Here is a 25,746-nt window from a genome sequence, read left to right on the forward strand (position 1 = left end):
TGCGACCTGCATCCGGGAATGCTACCGCATAGGTAAGACCCCTGTTCCTCCGGTTACGGCCCACTCCACTAGGGCGGAGGCCTCCTCTGCGGTTTTCCTGGCTCAGGTTCCGACTCAGGAGATTTATAGAGCGGCCACCTGGTCCTCCATCCACACGTTCTCGTCTCACTATGCCATCACGCACCAGGCGAGGGATGACGCAGCCTTCGGGCATGCAGTTCTCCAGTCAGCAGTGATCTCCAACCCCACCTCCTAAGGTTAGGCTTGTGAGTCACCTACTGTGAATGGACATAAACAACCACTCGAAGAAGAAAAAACTGTTACCCACCTTTTAGTAACTGTTATTCTTCGAGATGTGTTGTTCATGTCCATTCCAATACCCACTTTCCTGCCCCTCTGTCGGAGTGCCGGCAAGAAGGAACTGAGGGGGTGGAGGGTTGGCGGGCCCCTTTATAGGGCGCCGTGGTGGGGCCATTCCAGGGGGCGCCCGGGCCGATCCTACGGATGCTGTTAAGAGAAAATTTTCCGGCTGGCGTGCACACGACGTGCACATGGTGCGCACACACCTACTTTGAATGGACATGAACAACACATCTCGAAGAACAACAGTTACTAAAAGGTGGGTAACCATTTTTTCTGAAAGACTCTGCTGATGCATCTAAGCAAAGATGAGCATGTTGGCACATGCCAATTAAAAGAAAATTGTTAACTTAGAAACTAAACAATTTAAAATCAGAGATGAAAGTACCTTCAGATCCGTGAATCCCCCTGCTAATTTTGGAGGATTTGCAATCACATTTTCCTATATTTGAATATTTTTCTCTGCCCTGTTGCTGTATAAGAGCCACACAAACCAAAAGGAAAACCGAGTATGCAGAGGAGGCCATGAAACCGTGACTGTACATGCTGTGCTAATGAATCAAGTAGAGAAAAATAGAATTTTTTTCCTCTAACTTTTTCTAGTTATAGTTGTTACTTGGAACATTCATAGCTAAAAACTATCACTAATAAGTGTGTTTTGTGTAAGGTATGTCCCTTCTCAGTGTGGCTTGTTGAGGGGGAGGGATAGCTCAGTGCTTTGAGCATTGATCTGCTAAATGCAGGGTTGTGAGTTCAGCCCTTGAGAGGGCCATTTAGGTGTCTGGGGCCAAAAAAAAAAATAACATTGGGGATTGGTTCTGCTTTGAGCAGGGGATTGGACTAGATGACCTCTTGAGGTCCTTCCAACCCTGTTATTCTATGAAAAACACTGGTGAAAATGATCACATCTTCTCATATATGCTGCTGATGTATGAACTTGAGTAAAAGAATCTGTGACAGACTGACAATATCCTGAAGAAACCTTATGGTATTAGTTTAAACCCTATTGAGTTAGGGTTAATACCTTAGGGGACCATTGTGTTAAAAATGTACTAGTGTATACGTTGTTGTGAAATTATAGGTACCTTCTCTAGTAGGAGAGATGTGCTAATATACTTTCTCTGTTATCAGCCCTTTGAGTCCCCCTTACCCCAGAGAGATACCCATATTAGTTCAAACTGGATTCTCTAGGGACCAATGGACATTGTATAAATAGCCTGGTTTTAAACTGGATCCAGGCCTTCTTTCTGACCCAGCCAATGGGACAGGACCCTGGATCGATGGAGGGCACCAGGCCTTAGGGTAGGGTTGGAAGGAATGGGTCAAGTACAGCCACATAAGACTGTGTGCTAGTTCTGAGTTGAAACTGTGGTGAACTTGTGACCACAAGAGAAACTCTTGGGTTAGGTGTTGAAGGACTGCTCCTGCGAGAGCCCATATTAAAGGTGGGATGATGTCTGGTAAACTTATTAGCATGTTTTTAGATTTCTTTATTGTATCTTTACACCCTCCCTAATCCTGGTACAAAAGTGGTTGAGAAAACTTATTCTCCTTGATTGGCATTGCTGCATCATGAGGTCCTTACTTACTAGGATCTCATGTTCCACTCTACCAGCATAGAAGCCATAACTTTGAGGATCAGGACAGTACAGGGATGTGTCAGCTTCATGTCATGCTTTAACTCTCTCTAACGTAAACAGTATGAAAACTGCTTCATGAGACCCCCTTGGATTGAAAGAAGCTGATTAAGGAGGTCAGCGCCTTTCTGCTGCATGTTCTCAGGAAAAATCTGTGCACATATTTCTGGAATCTGAGGGTAGACTTCTTAGGTACCTATTCTTTGATTTTATTCCCCCCCCCCCCCCCCCGCCGCAGAGAACCATACTTCTGAATACTTCCGATATCATGAACTTCTGGTGATTCTGAAACGGAGTGGTCCTGGTCTTCTCAAGTACCAGAACAACGTGCTTTAATGTAAAACTATTTGGTAACCTGTTAATAAAGATATTGGTCAAACTGATAGACCACAGGCCAGATGCTGCCCATGGGCCTATTTTTCTGGCCCCCAAATGCATCCACCCGCACAGGAGACCGTTCTATAATATGATGTATTCTGTATGGCGTGACCTTGCATGGACACCAGACATGCAAGGTCATGTTGCATGGAGGATGCCATTTTATTCCTGTATGTGATTTGCGGAGGTGCCATACAAGTACACATGCAGCCTGTATCACTAGGAAGACTGGCCCATCCTTAGGACAATTGAGACATTGGCAGGAAAAAATCATCACATCTTTCTTGCCATAGATTCCAATATTAAAGACAGCATGAGAAGGAAAACATTTTAGACATGGAAATATGAATTTTCTTTCATTCTAAGCTTTAAATATGTTCTTGCTTTTGCCAAAGTAACTAGTAAATGTAATTCTTTAACTCAAACTTTCTTTCATTAATATTTAGCAAGTTGAGTAACCACAAGGTACCACAAATTTCTTATAATTAGAATGAAATTTCATTTTGATTTCAAGGCTGAAAGTAAGAATCCACAGGGAAATAAATCTTGCCCATGGTGTTGCTTTTCAGAGATGACTACGTTAGGCTTATTATCTTCCAATGGTAAGAAATTATCTCAGTTGTTTTGAGACAGTTGTAAAACCTAGAACTACTCATTTGCTAGAGTTTTCTGTTTCTGATAACATAAAGTGAATGTTTCTGAAATTATTTAAAATACATTCCTCTATTTCTTCTAAGAAATCTGCCAGAAACATTTATTGTAGCTTTGAGGAGTATTGATTGGGGAAGGGAGGAACATATCTGTAGGTACCATGTCTTTGATATTTATTTTGATGGTTAAATGGAGTTTGAGTATTACTGGGTTTGTTTTTTTATTAGCAAAAGAAAATGAAAATCAATCATCATTTATCCCTATGGTGGATCTGAATCAGAAGACAGTTTAGTATGAACCAAACACCTCGCTAACTTGAAGAAATCAATTTGGCTGTTGTCAAGAAAAACGTATCTTGGCACTATAACATGGTGGTTTGCCCAAAAGTTTCTCAAAATATATCCATCTATGCTCCCTTCTTCTCTGCTTTTTCTTTTTCTGGAGTAGGGCTGTTCAAAGCTCAGTGGTCATTTTCAGTCTCCTGAAATATACTTGGCTCTTTTAAGGATCAGTTCAAATACTTGTGCCTGTATATTAAGCAACCACACTATGTGGGTCTTCCTGACTGCAAATTTCACTGTGCTGACTAAGGCCCAGGAGTGTCCCTAAGTGATGAAAATTTAGTTCCATTGCAAAAACTAGATCCAACTTAAGTATCTTTGTACTCGTGTAACTAACTGGTAAAATATATGAATGTCATGATGCCAAAAAAAACAAAACAAAATAAACCCTTCTGGTAAACAAATGAAAGGACTCTTCTACCTCATAGTCATTTTTGAGACCTATGTGGAGAGTTGTTTATTTCTATTTTTAAATACTTGGGAGCCAAGTTAGTATCTAGCTAGAGTAACTAAATGCATTTTTAAAATGCAGTCTTCCCCGAAATAAATATGGCTATTGCTTATTGTTTTCTTGTTGTATTCAGAAAAGATAACTAAATCTTACTTTGTGAATGACTCTGTCTCCGTGCTCTAATACCATAATTGTATGCATTATTCTGGGTAAAACCAGACAATTACTATGTTCTCGAATGCACTGACACAGGAAACTGATAAAAGACAAAAACACTGTATCACCTGTAGGTGAACATTTCTCACAACCTCTGTAGATGAGCTATCAATCCTCATCCTTAAAGGAAATCTGCACAACACATTCAAAAGTACCTGAGTTCTTAAATTCATTACTCTGTTAGACATCAGAAATCAGGTAATATTGTTTTTGTTTAAATTAATAAAAAATATATTGCCAGGGCAAACTTACTTTTTCTTCTTGTTGAGTCATTTACCATTTAGGACTCAGCAAAAAACAAAACAAAACTGTTCTTCTGTGTTCTCAGTAAAAATGTCATACCACGGAAAAGTTGTATTTATTAAATACTTGTTTGCATATTTCCTGGAAAAGGTGAGCTGCACAGTTTGTTGAAAGCTTGCTTTGGTGCATAGATTTTTTTTTCTTTTTGTAATACAAATGTACTTAAATACCACTTGTAATACTTCTGGCAGGTGAGCAATCTTCTACCAAAGTCTTCTGACAGCAGTTTCATCATGATATAGAGAACATGGAACCTTCAGGTCATTCATAACCATCTTTAAGTTACACGATCTGCCTTTAATGGAACTACAATGACGTATAGTACATTCTGGTAAAATATTGTTTGAATAATGTACAGATCAGGATTGTAATAATGTCTCCTGTTGCTCATCCATTTTATTCTGGCTTACAGTTCCAAATTCACCAGCAAAACTGGTATGACTACATCACTCAGAGGAGGAGGCTGGATGCGGGTGATGCGGTTTTTGGTGGTAGGCCAGACAAAGTGTGTGTATCCTTTGAGTAGCTTGGAGGAGGGATTCCCTTTGTGACAGTTGCAGTGGCAGGGTCAGAGGATCTGCTGCTGTATCATTTCTCTCTTCTTCCACGTCAAGTGGGTTAGACATTAAAGGTATACAGGGCTTTTTCTGGAGCTGCTTCTGGAACAGAGCTGCTTCTGGGTCTTGGTGAGAGAATGACCTTTAAATACCACTAAGACTCTCCTCAGTACCCAATCAAACCACTCAGGATGGGCCTTGGGCTGAAGAGTTAGTCCATAGTCAGAATATCTGTTGGGAACAGAGTAATTCAGAATTTGCTTAAATATCTAAAAAGGTAAGTTTTGTTAGGAAAATGATTTCTTTTACTGTAGAATCACTTAGATACCCCTTTCCTTCAAGCAATTAGGACTGACTAAATTACTGTCTTTCTTGGAATTTGGCTGAAGCCAAGTAATTCCTGTAACCAAGTGGCCATCCATGGTTGTTAACTTTTTTTAAGGTTCGCTAAGCATATTCTCTGTCAGCATCAGACTCTTAGGGTATGTCTACACTATGGGATTATTCCGATTTTACAGAAACCGTTTTTTTAAAATAGATTGTATAAAGTTGAGTGCACGCTGCCACACTAAGCACATTAATTCGGCAGTGTGCGTCCATGTACTGATGCTAGTGTCGATTTCCGGAGTGTTGCACTGTGGGTAGCTATCCCATAGTTATCCCATAGTTCCCACAATCTCCCCAGCCCCTTGGAATTCTGGGTTGAGATACCAGTGCCTGATGAGGCAAAAAACATTGTCGCGGGTGGTTCTGGGCACAGCCTGACCCCTCCCTCCGTGAAAGCAGCAGACAACCATTTCGCGCCTTTTTTCCCAAGTGAACTGTGCAAACACCATAGCACAGCAAGCATGGACCCTGCACAGATCAAGACCGCAATCATGGACGTTGTAAACACCTCGCGCATTCTCGTGCAGTCTATGCTGAACCAGGACCTGCAAAACCAGGCGAGGAGGAGGCAGCTACGGCAGCGCGGCGATGAGAGTGATGAGGACATGGACACAGAATTCTCTCAAATTGCGGGCCCCTGTGCTTTGGAGATCCTGCTGGTAATGGGGCAGGTTCTAGCCATTGAACGCCGATTTTGGGCCCAGGAAACAAGCACAGACTGGTGGGACCGCATAGTTTTGCAGGTTTGGGACGATTCCCCAGTGGCTGCGAAACTTTCGCATGCGTCAGGGCACTTTCATGGAACTTTGTGACTTGCTTTCTCCTGCCCTGAAACGCCAGAATACCAAGATGAGAGCAGCCCTCACAGTTGAGAAGTGAGTGGCAATAGCCCTCTGGAAGCTTGCAACGCCAAACAGCTCCTAGTCAGTCAGTCAGGAATCAATTTGGAGTAGGAAAATCTACTTTGGGGGCTGCTATGATGCAAGTAGCCAAAGCAATCATTAAGCTGCTGCTACGAAAGATTGTGACTCTGGGAAATGTGCAGGTCATAGTGGATGGCTTTGCTGTAATGGGATTCCCTAACTGTGGTGAGGCAATAGATGGAATCCATATCCCTATCTTGGCACCAGAGCACGAGGGCACCCAGTACATAAACAGCAAGGGGTAGTTTTCAATGGTGCTGCAAGCACTGGTGGATCACAAGGGATGTTTCACCAACATCCGCGTGCGGTGGCCGGGGAGGGTTCATGACGCTCGCGTCCTCAGGAACACTACTCTGTTTAATCAGTTCCAGCAAGGGAATTACTTCCCAGACCAGAAAATAACAGTTGGGTATGTTGAAATGCCTGTAGTTATCCTGGGGGACCCCGCCTACCCCTTGATGCCATGGCTCATGAAGCCATACACAGGCAGCCTGGACAGTAGTCAGGAGTTGTTCAACTACAGGCTGAGCAAGTGCAGAATGGTGGTAGAATGTGCATTTGGCTGTTTAAAGGTGCGATGACGCACATTACTGACTCGCTCTGACCTCAGCCAAATCAATGTCCCCATTATTATTGCTGCTTGCTGTGTGCTCCACGATCTCTGTGAGAGTAAGGGGGAGACCTTTATGGTGGGTGGGAGGCTGAGGCAAATCACCTGGCCGCTGATTATGCGCAGCCAGACACAAGGGCAATTAGAAGAGCACACTAGGAAGTGGTGTGCATCAGAGAAGCTTTGAAAATGAGTTTCATCACAGGCCAGGGTACGGTGTGACAGCTGTGTTTGTTTCCCCTTGATGAACCCCCTCCCTTGATTGACTCATTCCCTGTAAGCAACCCACCTTCCCACTTCGATTCCAGCTTGCTTTCTAAGGAAATAAAATCACTATAGTTTAAAAATCATGTATTCTTAATTAATTATAAAAAGAGGAAGATAACTGACAAGGTAGCCTGGGTGTGGTTTGGGAGGAGGATAGGAGGGAAGGAAAAGGCCACTAAAAAAATTTCAAAGTAATGACAGCCTTTTGGTTTGGCTGTCCACGGGGGTGGAGTGGGTGGGTGCACGAAGCCTTCCCCCACGCGTTCTTACATATCTGGGTGAGGAGGATATGAAACATGATGAGGGGTGAGGGTTGTTACACAGGGGCTGCAGTGGCACTCTGTGATCCTGCTGCTGTTCCTGAACCTCCACCAGACGTCGGAGGATGTCAGTTTGATCATGCAGCAGCCCCAGCATTGCATCCCGCCACCGCTGATCTTCCTGCCTACACCTCTGATCTTCCTGCCGGCACCTCTCATCTAGAGCGTCTTTCCTCTCCTCACGTTGGTCCCTCCTGTCCTCACGTTCACTGGCATCTTTCCTATAATTTGATACCATGTCCTTCCACTCATTCAGATGAGCTCTTTCATTACGGGTCACTTCCATGATTTCTGAGAACATTTCGTCTCGCGTCTTTTTTTTTCTGCCGCCTTATCTGAGATAGCCTTCGGGATGGAGTAGGGAGGCTTGAAAAATTTGCAGCTGCATGAGAGATGGGAAAAAGGGAGAGAAGTATTTAAAAAGATACATTTTACAGAACAATGCTTATACTCTTTCATGGTGAACAACGATATTCACCTTACATAGCGCTTGTGATTTCACTACAAGGTCACATTTTGCATCTTAATATTGAGTGCTTGCAGCTCTGGTGTTAGAGATCTCACAGAAGCAGGTCCGGGCAGCAGAATTCAGCTTGCATGCATCCATGGTAAGCCGTTGTCTTTCGACTTCTGCAGCCTTCATATACACAGTGCCCTCCTTTCCCAAATACCAAGCAAATCCCGTTCAGTGCTGCTTCTTTCCAGTTAACAGGCAGCAGCAGAAACCAGTCCCCCATCCAATTCTCTGGGATGAGCGCTTTACCCCTCCCCCCACCACATGGCTGGTATCATGGAAGATCACTGCTAGCCAAACACAAAAAAGCTCAGTGCCAGTCCCACCCCCACTCCACCTGCTTGGCTACTTGCAAGGAAGGATTTCTTTTAAGCAACAGGCAAACAGCCCAGTAGGAATGGCCATATCTGTCCCCTTAATTAAATTCTTGAATTTCAACTAGGTTACCATGAACGATATCACTCTCCTGAGGATAACACAGCAAGATAAAGAATGGATGTTGCTTGAATGCCAGCAGTCACCGGGACTATACGCAGCTAGGCTTTGTCATGCAGTGATACCAGATTACTTGCTACATGCATGGCGTGGTCAAGTGTCCTACCACGGAGGACGGAATAAGGCTGCCCTGCCCAGAAACCTTCTGCAAAGACTTTTGGAGTACCTCCAGGAGAGCTTCATGGAGATGTCCCTGGAGGATTTCTGCTCCATCCCCAGACATGTTAACAGATTTTTCCAATAACTGTACTGGCCGTGAATGCATCCCAAGTCCTCAGGGCAAATTAATCATTAAAAAACGCTTGCTTTTAAACCATGTTTTATATTTACAAAGGTACACTCACCAGAGGTCCCTTCCATGGCTTTATTGTCTGGGCTAGTCGCTTGGGATGGCTGGGAGGGTAATTCCGTCAGGGTGAGAAAAAGCTCCTGGCTATTGGAGAGAACAGAGTGCTGTGTGCTCTCTGCAAGCTCTTCCTCCTCTTCCTCCTCCTCATCTTTCCCTTCCACAGAATCCTCAGCCATGGCTGAGATTACCACCCCCACCTCGGAATCCACAGACAAGGGTGGAGTAGTGGTGGCGGACCTCCCTAGAATTTCATGCAGCTCAGCGTAGAAGCGCCATGTTTTCGGCCCTGCCCCGGACCTTCCGTTTGCTGCTTTGGTTTTCTGGTAGGCTTGTCTGAGCTCCTTAACTTTCACACCGCACTGTACTGAGTCCCTGGTGTGGCCTCTCTCCATCACGGCCTTGGAAATTTTTTCAAATGTTTTTTCATTTCATCTTTTGGAACAGAGTTCTGTTAGCACAGAATCCTCTCCCCATATAGCAATCAGGTCCAGTACATCCTGTGCGGTCCATGCTGGAGCTCTTTTTCGATTCTCAGGAGACTGCATTGTTACCTGTGCTGATGAGCTCTGTGTAGTCACCTGTGCTGGTGAGCTCTCCACGCTGGCCAAACAGGAAATTAAATTCAAAAGTTCACGGGGCTTTTCCTATCTTCCTGGCCAGTGCATCCGAGTTCAGATGGCTTTCCAGAGCAGTCACAACGGTGCACTGTGGGATACCGCACAGAGGCCAATACCGTCAATTTGCGGCCACACTAATCCTAATCCGACATGGCAATACCGATTTCAGCGCTACTTCTCTCTTCGGGGAGGAGTACAGAAACCGGTTTAAAGAGCCCTTTATATCAATATATAGGGCCTCGTGTGGACGGGTGCAGGGTTAAATCGGTTTAACGCTGCTAAATTCTGTATAAACACGTAGTGTAGACCAGGCCTTAGTCTCAAGGTTGTAAGTAACTTTCAGAAGAATTTTGTGATAATATTGGAAACGTGCCCTTTAACGTTCTTTATCTGAGAAATGACTGATTACACTGTCTTGTAGATCTGAAAAGAGTATATTTGAGAATTCAGTCATGGAAAATCAGGCACATGTTTTGAATCTTTCAAGGAGATCAGACTTAGTATGAAGGTGGTGGAACATGCCAAATATAGATGAGTATTTTCCTTTCTATAAACAGCCAATGTAAATGACTCTAACTGCATTTTGGTCTTAGATTAGTGTTACAGTGAAACTAATGGTATATTAGATCCACATTATGTTTAGTGATCATCTCAAACGCGATCTCAAACGTTATCTTAGTTTGGACCTCATCTTAATAGACAGATTGTCTAGTAGACCACTTTCCATTCTTTCTATGTGCAATCATTCCCATCACAATTGCTTATATGGGAAATTAATATTAGGAAATCATATATTTATTTTAATACATCTTGGTAGGAAGTGAGCTAGCACAAAGTTACTAGCCTGGGCTTAATGGACTATTAGTAAGTGCTCTGCAGGCCACAGTCTGAAAACTGCTGTTGTAGAAGATAGTGTGATTTTATTTGCTGCTAGTGGCAGATTTGTATAATCAGGTTCAGACTATAATTGGGCAAAGGAGGGATTAGATGCCCAAGAGTCACTCTCAGTATAGTTGTGGAACAATGATGCTCCATGACTCACAGCTGATGGCACCAGGCTTCCTAAAGGGGGTGGAGTGGTTCACTTCTACAGTGGCCAGAGTGCTGTACCTATTGGGTATCCAGGAAGTGGGCGAGCGGAAGCCCGCTCACTGCTAAAGGATCCCCCCCAAGCCTAAGGGGAGGTTCTACAGGATCTCAGAATCTGATTTTGGGGGACAACTAATGAAAGAACAGAGTGCTGTAAGAAGTATTTTGGCTTAGTCAGAATTCTTTGTGGAGTTCTGGCAACAGTGCAGCCTCTCTTAATACCTTCCAAGACCCCTGCTCTGTACTGGGCAGTGCCTAAAAGGCATAATCCATCCCACAGTGTAAGCATTAATTTATTTCCCTAGGAAACTAACTTGTTACAACCTTACAACAATTAATTAAAGGAAAATGCTTACTTAAATTGAGGTGATAATACAAAAGTACAATGATTATCAGTTCAGTGTATGTAAACAGGACAGTTTCCACTTTCATTGGAAAGTAAAATTCTTGATCTTCATGCAGGGTGTTCAAGGTTCCCTATACATCTGTTTGGGGATCTACTAGTTTCTGAGTTACTTAAATTAAAATAAAATAAGGCCATTGACATCTGTGTTCCCTCTTCTGCAGACAAAGTGATATAGTTACGGGCTTGATCCTGAAAACTGTTACTCGCATAACTAGTAGCACTGATTTTAATGGACTAATCTTGTGAGCAAATATTTGCAAGATTAAATCCTAGTGGTACGAGTGTAGATGGCCACGGTACAGGGGTGGGTAGATATACTCAAATATCTCAGCATTGAAGGGCATCAATGGCCAATCAATGTTCATACTGTGCACTTGGAAAAGCAATTGCTGGGCTAAAGACTCCACATTTTGGTGTATTCTTTTAATAAATGGGCTTATGCAGGAAAACAATAGTATTTCTGTGAGAATGCTGTTCTTGTAAGATCCAGACTGATTTTATTGTTGGTTAAAAAATCAGTATATATTCTTTACTTTTGGATAGCATATAACATTTAATTAAAAATACAATAAACATTGAGGGAAAATGTTTTACTCTCCATAGGAATGCCCCTGTGCCTTCCCCATCTCTGGGATGGGGGCAGAGGGTGGGAGAGATTTGATCAGACCAGCAGGAGGATGACCAACTCCTAGGAGGAGGCGGAGGGGGAGAGCCCATGCTGTAGCCTAATTCCTCCTTGCACCTCGGAGTGCATGTGGGAGTGTGCCTAGGGGAGGGTCTTATCCATTTCCCATTGGCCAATTGGGGGAGGAGGGGAGCCGATTGTTTCTCACAGCCCTCCCTCTCAATTTAAAGCCTTCCCAGTTACCATCTAGCTACTATTGTTGCCCTGCTTCACTCGCCCTGCTATACAATTACATTGAGTTACATTTCCAAAATGCTATGGGTCTGACCGATTTGCCAGTTTTGGGGATCAGGAAGGAATTACTTCTCATCAAGACAGATTGGCAAGGAGGAATTTTTTACCTTCCTTGCAGCATTGTGGAGGCAGAGTTAAGGTTAAAAAACTAAAAGGGCCAGTTCCCAAAGGAGATGGACCCTGGATTTGGCTGATGGATCTTTCACCTGTCAGGAACAGGGGAGACCTGAAGTCTTCACAGATGGAGGGGGTGAGGACAAGAGGATTCAGAAGTGAGCTGAGTCCTTGCAGTTAGTCTGAGGAGGGTCTACTTTGAATTATAGATAGTGCTAGTAGCATGGTTTATTATTAAGATTGCCCAGTGCTTCCCATAAGACCCTTTTATACAGTTGCCAGTTGGGCTGAATTTTTCCATTCCTACCCTGTTTTTTATTTATTTATTTCAGCCAATATAGTTGAGCTGTTCCTGAGAACGAGGCTAAGGCTAAGGAAACATTTTGGTTTTGAATGATAAAAATATTTTGGCGACCTTTTCTTTGGAAAATTCTAATGCTCCGATGCTTTGGAGCAGGGACTTGAAATTTGATAGAGGCTGGCCTTTGTGTCAGGGATATCCCTTTTGCCATAACCATGAAAATCTGCCCAAATGTGGCCACGTTATAAGCCTTTAAAATTGCAGTTTGTGCATGCACAGTAGAGACTTCTTAGAGTAGCAGCGGAATTCTCCAAGGATTTTGTCCTGAGCATGCTCAAGTTTTCACATCTCCTAGTGCCAACCATACTGCGCATGCACCATCTGCACAAAGTAGCTGAGCATGATCCATCCCTTCACATATACATATGGGCCATCCTCCCAGAGCAACTGAGCATGCTCTATCACTTCACAGGTCTGACATGTGACAGGAGTGTGCCTGCTTCATCCCTACAGAACAGTAAAGCTCAGGAAAGGCCTGCAGAGGCTTAGATGGATTTTTCTTGTAATGGCTGTACCCAGCTGCTTGGGGCTGTGGTGGGTCTGGGCACCAGAACAGATAGGAAGGAGCTTCTCTCTCCTGTGCTCTCTGACACCCCCACCTCCTGGCTGACATGTGGGAACTATGAAGGAGGAAGCCTTCTCCCTCAGCAAAGATTATTTTGCTTTTAACATTATTTTTCCCACCCTGAAAAAGAGCTAGGGTCATGGTGGGTAATCAGCTGAAAATGAGCTCCCAATGTAGTGATGTGACCAAAAGGACTAATGCAATCCTGGGACGCATAAACAAGAATACTGAATGTATAAATGTGAGTATAAAGTAGGAATAGGAAGGCTATATTATTACCTCTGTATTTGACACTGGTGTGACCCCCACTAGAATGCTGTGTCAGTTCTGGTGTCCACAATTCAAGAAAGATGTTGATAAATGGAAGAGGGTACAGAGAAGAGACAGAATGATTAAAGAACTGGAAAATGTGCCTTATAATGTTAGGCTCTAGGAGCTGAGTATGTTTATCCTAACGAAGAGAACATTAAGGGATGACTTCATCACAGTCTGTGAGTACTTACATGGGGGAACAAAGTTAAATGGTAGGCTCTTCAGTCTCGCAGAGAAAGGTATAACATGGTTAAATGGTTGGAAGTTGAAGCTAAATAAATTTAGATTGGAAACAAGGTGCAAAATTTTGACACTGAGGGTAATTAACATTTAGAACAAATTGCCGGTGATGGTGGGTGTTGTCACTGGCAACTTTTAAATCAAGATAAGATATTATATTTAAATTGGCTGTCTTTAAAACAGGAATTAATTCAGGGAAGTTCTGTGGCCTGTGCTATGCAGAAGGTCAGACTAGATGATCAAAGTGGTCCCTTCTGATCTTATAAACTAAGAATTTTTATTTCTTCATTATATGATGAAGGGTGTGAAAAGTCCATGCAGACACTTGGTGTAAGAGTTTTAGCTTTCTGTAAATAATGATCTATTTAAAGTCTCTGAGCAATAAAGACTTAACTTGATCTGCATTTCTTGTCATTTGAATTGATATTTTTCTCAAAACGAACATATTGAGGGGGTAATGATACCAGCTTCCATTTGTAAAGGGCTCTGTAAGAGATAGGTGTTATTGTATTATCATGTAGTAACTTTAATTTTACAGAAATTTGTAACCTTAAAAATGTTTATGTAGAAATAATTAGTATGAGTTTGGTTAGGAAATTTTAAAAGGTAAATGTTAAATGAAAGTTGGCTTATTAGAAAACTGCTTAAGAAATATATTTCTCCAATCACTGAGATTTATTTGTTTTTTCTGTTATTCCCTTTCTAGTCAAATGAATGCTTGTTTTCCCCCAACCTAGAGAAGAAAGGTGCACAATAACTTTCTTCATTTCATTGTACAGTTCATGACTTTTCTTACTAGACTCTATCGTTGATCCTCTTGACATTTTCATATGCTAAGAAAAGATTCATATTCAAGATGGTAATGAAATTGTTCATATCAGTTATGCAACTAACTCAAAACTTTTTTTTAAAAAGAGCAATTTTAAAACAAGTGTGCACATTAATGAAGTATTTTACATGTCAAATTCTGTATCTTAATAAATCACTATCAATTATACACATGAGACTAGATTAAATATCTGGTGATTGTTGATCTTTTTTTCCTGTTTAAAATTAGGCCACCGACATCTGTGATCCAAACCCAGTCATGATGCTTATGCTCTGCGTCTATTTGTACGAAAGGCTCCCTCAATATTTACCCAAGAAGACTGTTGAATTTACTGGAGCTCTCCATGCTACTGTTGTTAGACAGGTACCGATATATCTGGATTTAGGTCTGAATCACTCCCAGCACTAAAATTTACCATTTATGTAGAATATATATTACACATACATAAAACACACATTTTTGTATTAATGGATCACGTTCCCCTCTGCTAGTCAATACAGAGATTATAGAATGAGGAAGAATGGCCCCTTTTTTCTTTTCCTCAGATTTGAGGTCCTGGCTTCCACAGCTGTTTCCTCCACTGATTTCAATTAGTGCAGGAGCTTCTCCACAAGTCTAGTGGTGGCTTTCTGGGATCAGAGAGAGAAGGAGCTGGAGAGTAGCTGCTGATGTGGGGTTACAGTGCTTGCACGATCCAATGGGAGAGATACTGCTAGAAGAAACAGTGGTTGAAAGATCTGGGGGAAGAGAGTCTGCTCTCTCGCTGGAAATATGTGATCTGCATAGTTCTATATGGATTTCCTTACAGATCCTCAAGAATGGCACAAAACACTGAACTATATTGATATATGTTTAAAGGATTTTATTCCAGGGTGAGAGTCTGATTACTTTATTTGTAGCTAAAGAGAATATTGTTATACTGAGCATGTGTGCCCCCGAACACTGAGCGATGGATGCATGTTTCAATTCTAAAAGTAAATAAGTAAAAGCAGAATAACTTTTATCAATTGTTGTGATAGGTGCGTCTGAAAAACCCAAGCTTTAAACCTTTGGTGTACAACGCTACAATTGTAGGAAGAGAGTCTGCTGATTTCTTATTGCCTAAAGGAAACACTGTCGTCGTTGCCCCAAAGTAAGTAACCATCTGTTTAGTTTTATTGAATGTGACGTCCTGATAGATTTAGCAATGCATAAGTATAAAAGTTTGTAGAGGAACAATAGAATGCATTCACTTATAAACACAGACAGAAAAACAGCGTAAGGATCAAATTCTGTTCCTTGTGAAATTGGTCTGAATCCAGAGTAACTCATCAGTGTCATATTTACAGATTAGCTCAACAGAACTCAGAGTACGTATCTTCAGTCATTGCAGGGAGCTCCTCTCTCCTGGTAAATGTTTTTGTGCCCATCATGATGAAAGACTTAAGCTTGAGCTGGATCTACTGTTCTAAAGTTTTGTTTTTTTTTCTTCTTCTGTCAACTAGAGCTGACTTAGCAAGTCAGTCCATTCACCTTTCTGACGTTAACACATTAGGTTAGATTGTACACCTAAGAATCATTTCTAATAGGCTGTTTAGTTTTGATTTCTCATTGTTATACTCGATCAAGATTGAAAGGTTAAGAGGACGTGTCAAGGCTTTAATGTGATTAACTGACCTCTTCGCAGTTCCACCAGATGAGAATTGTAAAGCTACAACATGTCGTTCTTTCTATACCCTAAATTTCTGAAACTTAACTGACATAAGGGTCACAAAGGGATGTAAAATGTTTGCAAACTGTTGCAATGGATATTTACTAACTGAAAACCCAACTTCTAAGACTAGCACAGTAGTTCTCAAACTTTTGTACTGGTGACCCCTTTCAACATAGCAAGCCTCTGAGAGCAACCCCCTTGATAAATTAAAAACACTTTTAAATATATTGAATACCATTATAAATGCTGGATGCAAAGCACGGTTTGGGATGGAGGCTGACAGCTTGCAACCCCCTGAGGGGTCCTGACCCCCAGTTTGAGAACCCTTGGTCTAGCATGTGTCCTGCTTCCTCTGTGTTTGATTGTTGAATATTCTGTACTTTGTGTATGTGATTCGTCGTATGTGTGGGTACAGGTCTTTCAGTGTATGTAGCTTAACTGCAAAATACCAGATGTGATGAGTAGTCCCGCTAGAAGTAAGCGATGCTGGATCCTCTGGACAATTGAAGTGCAGATGCAATGAATCCATGTATGGAAAGCAAAGGTCACAGTTTGTAGGAAAATAAACTATTCAAGCTGGTAGAAGGCCTTAATATAGAAATTATTGCTAATGAAGACAGTTTCCTTTTAAAAATTCAAAGAAGGGTCAGCATAAATACAGTTAAGATGATTAAAAATTTATATTAAATAATGCCCCTATTATAAATATATACAGAAAGTATAAATGGGTAATGCTATGTTGTTACTGATCAGCATTACTGAAACCTAGTGGGATTATTTCCGTGACTGGACTGTTAAAATCACTGGTAATAACCTATTCAGGAACAATAGAGGGCATAAAAGAGGTGGGGAATGACATTTTGTATTAAAGATACCATCACCTGCTTCAGGGTTATTGATAACTCAAAACCACAGATCTTGACTATATATGGATCAGTGTGCTAACTGTTAATGCCCAGGAAAGGGTACTGGCAGGACTCTGTTATAGACCTCAGGATCTGTTACTCCTTAATTACTTGTATGTAATGTGTGGAAAGAAGAATTGTGTTTGAGAGAGACATGCAGCCAATAGAAAAAAATCATTAGCGTTTCTAGAAGTTATAAATGATGGTGTGAGTAGGAATGGGGAGGTGACTTTTTTCTTCTTCTTCTGTGTAAAGCATTGATAAGACCAATGCTGGAATACTGCATACAGTTTTGGTGTCCATGTTCTAAAAAGGAATGTTTAATAAGTGGGGAGAATGAAGAAAAGAGCTACAAAAATGATTCAAAGGCTGGAGAAAATGACTTTTACTGAGAGACTTAGAGCTCAATCTGTTTAGTTTATCAAAAAGAAGAGGTGGCTTGTTTACAATCTGCAAATACTCAGGTGAGTATTAAAAGGGTCTTTAACAGAAAAAGGCCTGACTAGAACCTGTGGCTAGAAGCTGAAGATAGATTAATTCAAATTAGAAATTAAGCACAAATTTTTTAACAGGGAGGGTGATTAACCCCTGGAACAAGTGTCTTCAAATCAAGATTAGATGTCTTTCTGGAATATATGCTTTAGCTATACTAAGTTACTGGGCTCAGTACAGGGATAGTGAGTTAAATTTAATGATATGATATCCAGGAAGTCAGACTAGATCATTTAAGGGTCCTTTCAGATTTGAAATTCTACGAACCTATGTCACTCCCAATAAAAACAACTTTTTTCTGACTCTTCCTATGCAGAAAACTAAATCTGCTTAATTAAATTAAAAATACAGAGGTTAAAGTTTGGCTGGGTGGGTTGTTTGATGATGATGGGCTATACACGATTAAGCTAATAATGATTTTCTGAACACTTTATAACAAACATGCCCACAGCAGTGAGCTTGGAGTGGAGTTTACCACTAAAGTAGTGAGAGAATAAATAGGGTTATCTGAAGTTGTTCCACAGGGAGACAAAAGGCTAGTTTTGTGTGAGTTTACATTTGACACTGAGCATGGGAGAAGATGTGACTTTAAACCTCCTTTGTCACCCCTTGATCCTGTGTTGGTCTGGTGATGAAACAGATCACAGCATAAGTTGGAGCATAGCTCCACTGAAATCAAGCTACACAGATTTATACCAGCTAAAAACCTGACCACTTTATCTGAAAGTAATTAAGCAAGTTTCACATAAACCCAACTTTTCTGAGCACAACTGGAGTGGAGTTCTCAATTGGTTAAAGTTAGAGAATTTTTGGTAACCCCTAGATTTGCTTTTCTGTCTTTCATATTTCTCAACCTCTCCCTTATGGTTCTGCACAGCTCTGCCCCATATAGACCTGCCATCACTCCCTTAATCAGATCTTGTGTTCTGACCACTCTTCTCTTGTTGCTCCCTTTGTTTTCTCTTATTCTCAGTTCTGTATCTTTTTTTTCCATGGTGCTCTCCAGGCCTGGCACAACATCTCTCTTCCTGCACCATACATCCTTTCTCTCCCCCTTTAAAACCCACAATTTTTGCTTTCCTTGCTGCCACTGATTTACATGCCTGTACTATCAACTCTTCTTTTATTGACCTTCCTGATACATTGTTTCCATTTTGTTTTAACTCTCCTTTACCTACCACTTTCCTTTGTCCGTTTTGTTTGCTCTCTCTGTCACATTTCGCTTGCAGGCTGTCCGGGACAAAGGCCGTGCATCCCTTCAGTCTCGGTAAAGCACTATGCAAAGTTGTTATCCTATACAAGTATTGAATGACTAATATTTATTTTACAGATAATAGTAGTTCATATTAATAGTTCATTTGCAGCATTCGTATATTCCCCAATCCCCCACTTAATAAGTTAAAATTCTTGCTCATATTGATTCCAATTAGGTGTGCACACGCCGTGTGCACGTTTGTCGGAAGATTTTTACCCTAGCAACACTCAGTGGGTCGGCTGGGTCGCCCCCTGGAGTGGCACTGTTATGGCACCGGATATATACCCCTGCCGACCCAACGGCCCCTCAGTTCCTTCTTACCGCCCGTGTCGGTCGTTGGAACTATGGGTCACGGCTTTGCTGATCTCCACTTCCCTAGCTTACTCCTTGTTCTTTACTGTTAATTGTGTTTATAGTTCGAGTTTTTACAGTTGTAGTTAGTGTTAGTTGTTGTGTATATATTTAGTTAGTGTATGTAGTTGAGGGGGGATCAATATGAAGGACGCATATTTCCACGTTGCAATTTACCCACCACACAGACGGTACCTCCGTTTTGTGGTCAACCATCAACACTTTCAGTTCACCGTACTTCCTTTTGGCCTTCCTACAGCCCCACGAGTGTTCATGAAATGCATGGCCGTAGTCGCCACCTCCCTCCGGCATCGTCGAGTACACGTCTACCCGTATCTCGACGATTGGCTCATTTGAGGGATCTCCCAGTTACAAGTGTCACGTCACCTGTGCATCGTCCAAGACCTCTTCAGGAGCCTAGGCCTGATGATCAACACAGAGAAGTCTACTCTGACACTCTCGCAGAGAACAGACTTCATCGGAGCAGTTCTGGACTCCAATCTGGCCAGAGCCTGCCTCCCACAGTTGTGTTTTCAAGCAATGGCTACAAACCTTCCCAACAACGTCGGTGCGCAACTGTCTCAGCCTAGTAGGTCACATGGCCTCCTGCACCTTTGTGACCAAACACGCCAGGCTACACCTCTGTCCGTTTCAAACCTGGCTTGCTTCAGTATACCAGCCACGCAGGGACAGCCTGGACTCGGTGTGTACTATTCCCCGGAAGGTTCTGGGCTCCCTAACCTGGTGGCTAAACCCCACTCTAGTCTGTGGAGAGATGCCATCCCACTCACCGCAACCCTCGATAGCCCTAACCACAGACGCGTCATCTCTGGGTTGAGATTCTCACCTCGAGGGCCTCCGCACTCAAGGCCTCTAGTCAACTCAAGGGCTAGCCTTACACATCAATGTGTGGGAGCTGCGGGCAGTCCGTCTAGCATGCCAGGTGTTTCGAGAGCATTTCCAAGGCCGTTGTGTAAAAGTGTTCACGGAAAACACAACGGCCATGTCAAGAAGCCTTCCACCTCTGGGACTTCTACATAGCCCACTCGATCGATTTGGTAGCGACCTTTCTCCCAGGAGTCCAGAACACTCTGGCGGATCGCCTCAGCAGATCCTTCCTGTCTCATGAGTGGTCGATACATCCTGATGTCATCCATTCTATTTTCCGGACGTGGGGGTTTCCCCACACAGACCTCTTTGCCTCCCGAGAGAACAGGAAATGCCAGGTGTTCTACTCCTTCCAGGGATGCTCCCCGAGCTCCCTATCAGCTGCTTTCCTCATCCTGTGGAAGAAGCACCTACTCTACGCCTTTCCACCGTTCCCGCTGGTCCACAGAGTCCTACTCAAGCTTCGCAGGGACAGCACCCACCTGATCCTGATTGCTCCAGCGTGGCTGAGGCAGCACTGGTACACCACGTTGTTCGACCTCTCAGTGGCAGACCCGATCCCTCTGCCAGTCTGTCTGGATCTCATAACACAAGACTTCGGCAGACTTCACCATCTGGACCTGCAGTCTCTTCACCTCACAGCATGGTTGCTGCGTGGTTGAGCCAGTCTGAGTTGCGTTGCTCTGCCTCAGTCCAACAGGTGCTCTTGGGCCGTAGGAAGCCTTCCACTAAGATGACATATCTGGCCAAGTGGAAGCGTTTCTCCTGCTGGTGCACTCAACGTAACTCAGTCCCCAAGCAGGTGTCAGTTCCTACTGTCCTGAACTACCTCTGGTCCCTGAAAGAACAAGGCCTAGTGGTCTCTTCCATAAAGGTGTATCTGGTAGCCATCTCCGCCTTCCACCCAGGGGAACATGGCCTGTCAGCCATCTCTCAGTCCATAGTTTCAAGGTTCCTCAAGGGATTGGAACGTTTGTACCCACAAGTTAGACGCCTGATCCCTACCTGAGACCTCAACCTGGTGCTTGCCAAGCTTATGGATGCTCCTTTCGAACCACTAGCCACCTGCTCACTGCTGTACCTTTCCTGGAAGACAGCCTTCCTCCTCGCTATTACTTCGGCAAGGCGAGTATCTGAGCTTCGGGCCCTGACACCGGACCCCCAGTATACGGTGTTCCATAAGGACAAGGTACAGCTGCAACCACACCCCTCCTTCCTCCCTAAGGTGGTGTCTGCCTTTCATATCAATCAAGACATCTTCCTTCCAGTCTTTTTCTTGAAGCTGCACCCATTGCATCGGGAACAACAGCTGCACACCCTAGACGTTCTCAGGGCTCTCACCTTTTATATCGAGAGAACAAAACCCTTCCGAAGGTTGCCTCAGCTCTTTGTAGCTGTGGCAGACCAGATGAAAGGCCTACCAGTCTCATCCCAATGAATTTCATCTTGGATAACGTCCTGCATCCGTACATGCTATGATTTGGCTCATGTTCCGGCTAGCCACCTCACCGCCCATTCTACTCGGGCTCAGGTTTCATCTGCTGCCTTCCTGGCCCATGTTCCCATCCAGGAAATATGTCGGGCAGCTACCTGGTCATCTATTCACACCTTTGCCTCACATTACGCATTGGTTCAACAGTCCAGAGATGATGCAGCATTTGGCTCAGCAGTTTTGCGTTCTGCAACATCTCACTCCGACCCCACCGCCTCGGTGAGGCTTGGGAATCACCTAATTGGAATCGATATGAGCAAGCACTCGAAGAAGAAAAGACGGTTACTCACCTTTGTAACTGTTGTTCTTCGAGATGTGTTGCTCATATTCATTCCAAACCCGCCCTCCTTCCCCTCTGTCAGAGTAGCCGGCAAGAAGGGCCGTTGGGTCGGCAGGGGTATATATCTGGTGCCATAACAGCGCCACTCTGCGGGGCGACCCAGCCGACCCACTGAGTGTTGCTAGGGTAAAAATCTCCGACGAACGTGCACGTGGTGCCGGCACACCTAATTGGAATGGGTATGAGGAACACATCTCGAAGAACAACAGTTACAAAGGTGAGGAACTGCCTTTTTTTTATATGTATGTCACCCTGATTCAGCACAACCCATATAAGCTTCTCCCATATTTTGGACTGACCACAGCATTACATATATTGCCTCTTAAACTACTGTGGCTTAGAACAACCTTAAATCAGTTGCCTCTGAATCTTTTCTGACTTTGGGCAACCTTGCATCGAGATGACCTAAATGCATATCTTCTATTTTGATCAGCTTTACTGTGCTCTTGAGTTTATGGATGTTTATAATACAAATAGTTCTCAAGTATCAAAAGCATCTCAGATTTGTAGTATCTTGCCTTTCGGGAGGGGGTGACTGCTGCATGTTTTAACAAAATGCTTAGCAGCATTTGTAGGTATAGGGTAGGCTGGGGCTCAGTGCATTCCACTAGCTAGATGGCTGTTTAAGAAGAAGAGGAAATTATTTATCCTGTAATTCTACTTCAGTGAAAAATATCATTCTGTCAGGATTCTCACTCACCTCTGAGAGTGTGAAGAGGAAATTGTTTTTGAGATGCTGTTTTTTCCTCTTTGTATTTCTGTTGCTCTATGTTTTTAAGGTATTCCTTCAGTCACTATTTTAGGAATGACTTACAATGTTGAGACACCTTCATTTCTTGCTCAGTTAGGAATTGACCAGAATGTTGCAGTGGTGACAGTTTAAATTACAGATGGCATACAACTATCATTGGGAAAGGGGGGAAATTTTGGACGCCAACCCACTACTTCTGCTAGCAATGGCCAAAAACTTTAAAGCATGTGGAATTCCTCTTGTCGTTTGCTAGAGAGCTCCAGATCGAGGATAATTTGCCAGAACGATACTTTGTGTTTCTGTTTCTCTAAAGATACGTCATCCCCTGTGTTCACTTAATTTAGATACAGTACATTATTTGAAGGTATAAAATCACAATGATTAAAAGTAGCTAACTAGTCGGTTTTTCATTAATAATTGTTTAACATGCATGCCATCCCTTCTTCTGGCTGTCGTATTCCTCTGTTGTTTTTTCTTGATTTTAATACCAGATATATTTCTGCTCCAAAAATAACACTATCACATTATTATGGAAGACAATTTTAAAGTTACACATAACTTTCTAGTAATTTTGAGCTAAGATAAACTTCAGGAACATTGTTGTACAGTAGTCTTCTATCATCTGTTACATTCAGTCTGCTGTTTTTCTAGAGCTGCTTCTATGAATCGGCAGGGCATTAGTACTAACTGGATTAACCAAAAGTATTAACCAGATGACCTCATAGTTTAAGTTTTCACTTTTTTCTACTTTATATTTTAAGTGATTCCAATTCAAGCAGCCCACAAAATCTGGGAGCATCTCCTTTTTGACAGGTTTCAGAGTGGTAGCTATGTTAGTCTGTATCAGCAAAAAGACTGGGAGTGGATGGGTCATTACACAAAATAAAACCTGTTTCCTCATGCTATTTTCCCCCCTACTGTTACTCACACCTTCTTGTCAACTGTTGGAAATGGGCCATCCTGATTATCACTACAAAAGTTTTTTTTCTCCTGCTGATAATAGCCCACCTTAATGATTACTCTCCTTATAGTTAGTATGGCAACACCTGTTTTTTCATGTCCTCTGAGTATGTATATCTTCCTATTGTATTTTCCACTGCATGCATCCGATGAAGTGGGTTTTAGCCCATGAAAGCTTATGCTCAAATAAATTTGTTAGTCTCTAAGGTGCCACAAGTACTCCTTGTTCTCCTTTCTGAGTAGCTATATTATCACCATATTTCATAGCATATAATCTTTTTTTCTGAAATACTGTGTCTTTTTAGCTTCTATAATGCCCATGCATTAAAACAACTTCCTGTTTTTCACCCATGCACTGTTATTTTTCTGATTTGAGTGCCATTCTAAGATGTTTGTTGGCATAAAGTCCTATGAACCCAAGCTTATTCTTCAATAATATAATGATAATTAATCTCTCATTTTCCCAGGGCTAGGGCAAATCATATTTCTTTTAGAATCTCATTCTGTGTGGGTTTTGTGGCTTTATCAGCTACACAGTCCTCATTTTCATGAGAGCAGTTTTTCCTTTATCTCTATTTATATACTAAATCCTGAAAGCCTTATTTTTTTTATTCAGCCCTCACCCAATAGGACTTGAATGCGAGTTTGCTTAAGGACTTCTGGATTTGGCCCACAATATTTGTAGTAAAGTATCTAATTGTTTAACTTCTAAACTTTTCTTGGATGAAAGGGAACACAAAATAAACTTACTGGTAATAGTTATCCTAGAAGAAAAATACAAAGATAAGGTGGCACTTTCTGCACAAGAGTATAAAAACAATAACATTTAATATTAAAACTTTACACTGATAGTACAAGTAAACACACACATTTTTTCTAGATTATTATTTCTCACTCTTTCTCCCTCCCACCTCTCTCCTTTTTATTAGCAAACAAAAACAGCTTTTGGACTCAGCATTACATATTAGTGAATTCAAAAGTAATTCTCCTTTTCTTCACCCTCTCTTCAAAAATCTTTTAAAAATGTTCTGGTACTGAAATGACCCTCCAGATTTCTTTGGTAGTAATTTGTGAGTTAAATTTAGTTAATTCTAAAGAAAGTGATTCCTTTATTATTTTTATAACTAGGAGCCAAATAAATATAAATGTGGAATTCACGAGTCGCTTTCTACATCCTGCTGAAGCAATGTTATTGTTGATTTCGAAGACTGTAAGTGGAATAGGAGGTACAACAATGACTTTCTCTCTGAAATCTAAAGTCAGCCGTATTGACCCTGCTGTAAGTATTGTGTATGTCATTTGAAAAAAAATGTGAATGTTCCTGTAAATCACTCACAAAAATTCTTGGACTTGCATGGTAGGGTTGACAGTAAAACAAAAATCCTAATTTTGTGAAAAATTTCACTGTTTCAGCATTTGTTTTAGTTCCTTATCAAAATGAAAACTAGACCTTTTGAAATAAGAATTAGAGAGACAAACCAATAGACACAAACATATCCCTACCTCAGAATAGCCAAAACCCCAATGATTAGGGCACTCAGTTGGGATGTAGGAGACTCAGAATGAAATTCCCTTGCCAGATCAGGCTGATGGGGACTTTAACCCAGGTCGCCTGCACTTCAGGTAAGTAACTTAACCACTGGGCTAATGGCTATTCTGGGATGTCTTTCTATTTGCCTTTTTTCTCACCTGCACCATTTCCACCCTCGGCTTGAACGATTTCAGTTTTTACAAGTTGACATTTTTCAAACAAAAAGCATTTTGTTGAAAAACTCCCAACCAGCTCAAATGATATATCAAATATAAACAAGGCTTGGGGTAAAAAATTCAAAAGCATCTAAGGAACTTCCATTTTCAGAAGTAACCTAGGCACTTAGAAGCTTAAGTCCTATTAACTGTCAATGGGACTTAGATATTTAAATGCCTACAGATGGAGATAGGCACCTAGTGGGATTTTCAGTGGGATTTAAGCGCATAGGCACTTCTGAAAATCATGGTGAGAAGCCATCTGCATCTTTAGGCATGTAAATACCTTTAAAAATCTGAACCTTAGTGCCTAGTTCCTTTTGAAAATGGAACTTGGATGCCTACATTACTTAGATGCTTTTGAACATTTTATACCTGGCGTTCTGTCCATTGAGAAATGATTTTGTTTTTTATATTAAGGATAAGTCTAAGCTGCAAAAAATAAAACAAAAAAAAATACCCCACCACCTGTGGCAAGTCAACTGACTTGGGCTTGTGGGGGCTTGTGCTGCAAGGCTAAAAACAGCAGTACATAAGTTCCTGCTTGGGCTGGAGCCTGGGCTCTGAGACCCACCCCCTTTGCTGGGTTTCAGAGCCCTGAGTCCAGCATAAGCAGGAATACCTGTCTACACTGCTATTTTTAGCCTGCTAGTACAAGCACT

At 42.2% G+C, this 25,746-nt stretch overlaps 1 protein-coding gene across 1 annotated transcript in view; it reads left to right on the top strand.

Moving 5' to 3' along the window:
• Positions 1–25,746, top strand: part of CFAP47 (cilia and flagella associated protein 47) — a 680,893-nt gene that overhangs the window by 218,372 nt on the left and 436,775 nt on the right. The window contains exons 36-38 of the mRNA XM_050936444.1: positions 14,440–14,574; positions 15,231–15,343; positions 24,467–24,617. Coding sequence (XP_050792401.1) covers positions 14,440–14,574; positions 15,231–15,343; positions 24,467–24,617 — 399 coding nt within the window. The remainder of the gene's footprint in view (positions 1–14,439; positions 14,575–15,230; positions 15,344–24,466; positions 24,618–25,746) is intronic.

This window comes from Gopherus flavomarginatus, chromosome 1 (genome assembly GCF_025201925.1).
Source record: "Gopherus flavomarginatus isolate rGopFla2 chromosome 1, rGopFla2.mat.asm, whole genome shotgun sequence".
NCBI lineage: Eukaryota > Metazoa > Chordata > Testudines > Testudinidae > Gopherus > Gopherus flavomarginatus.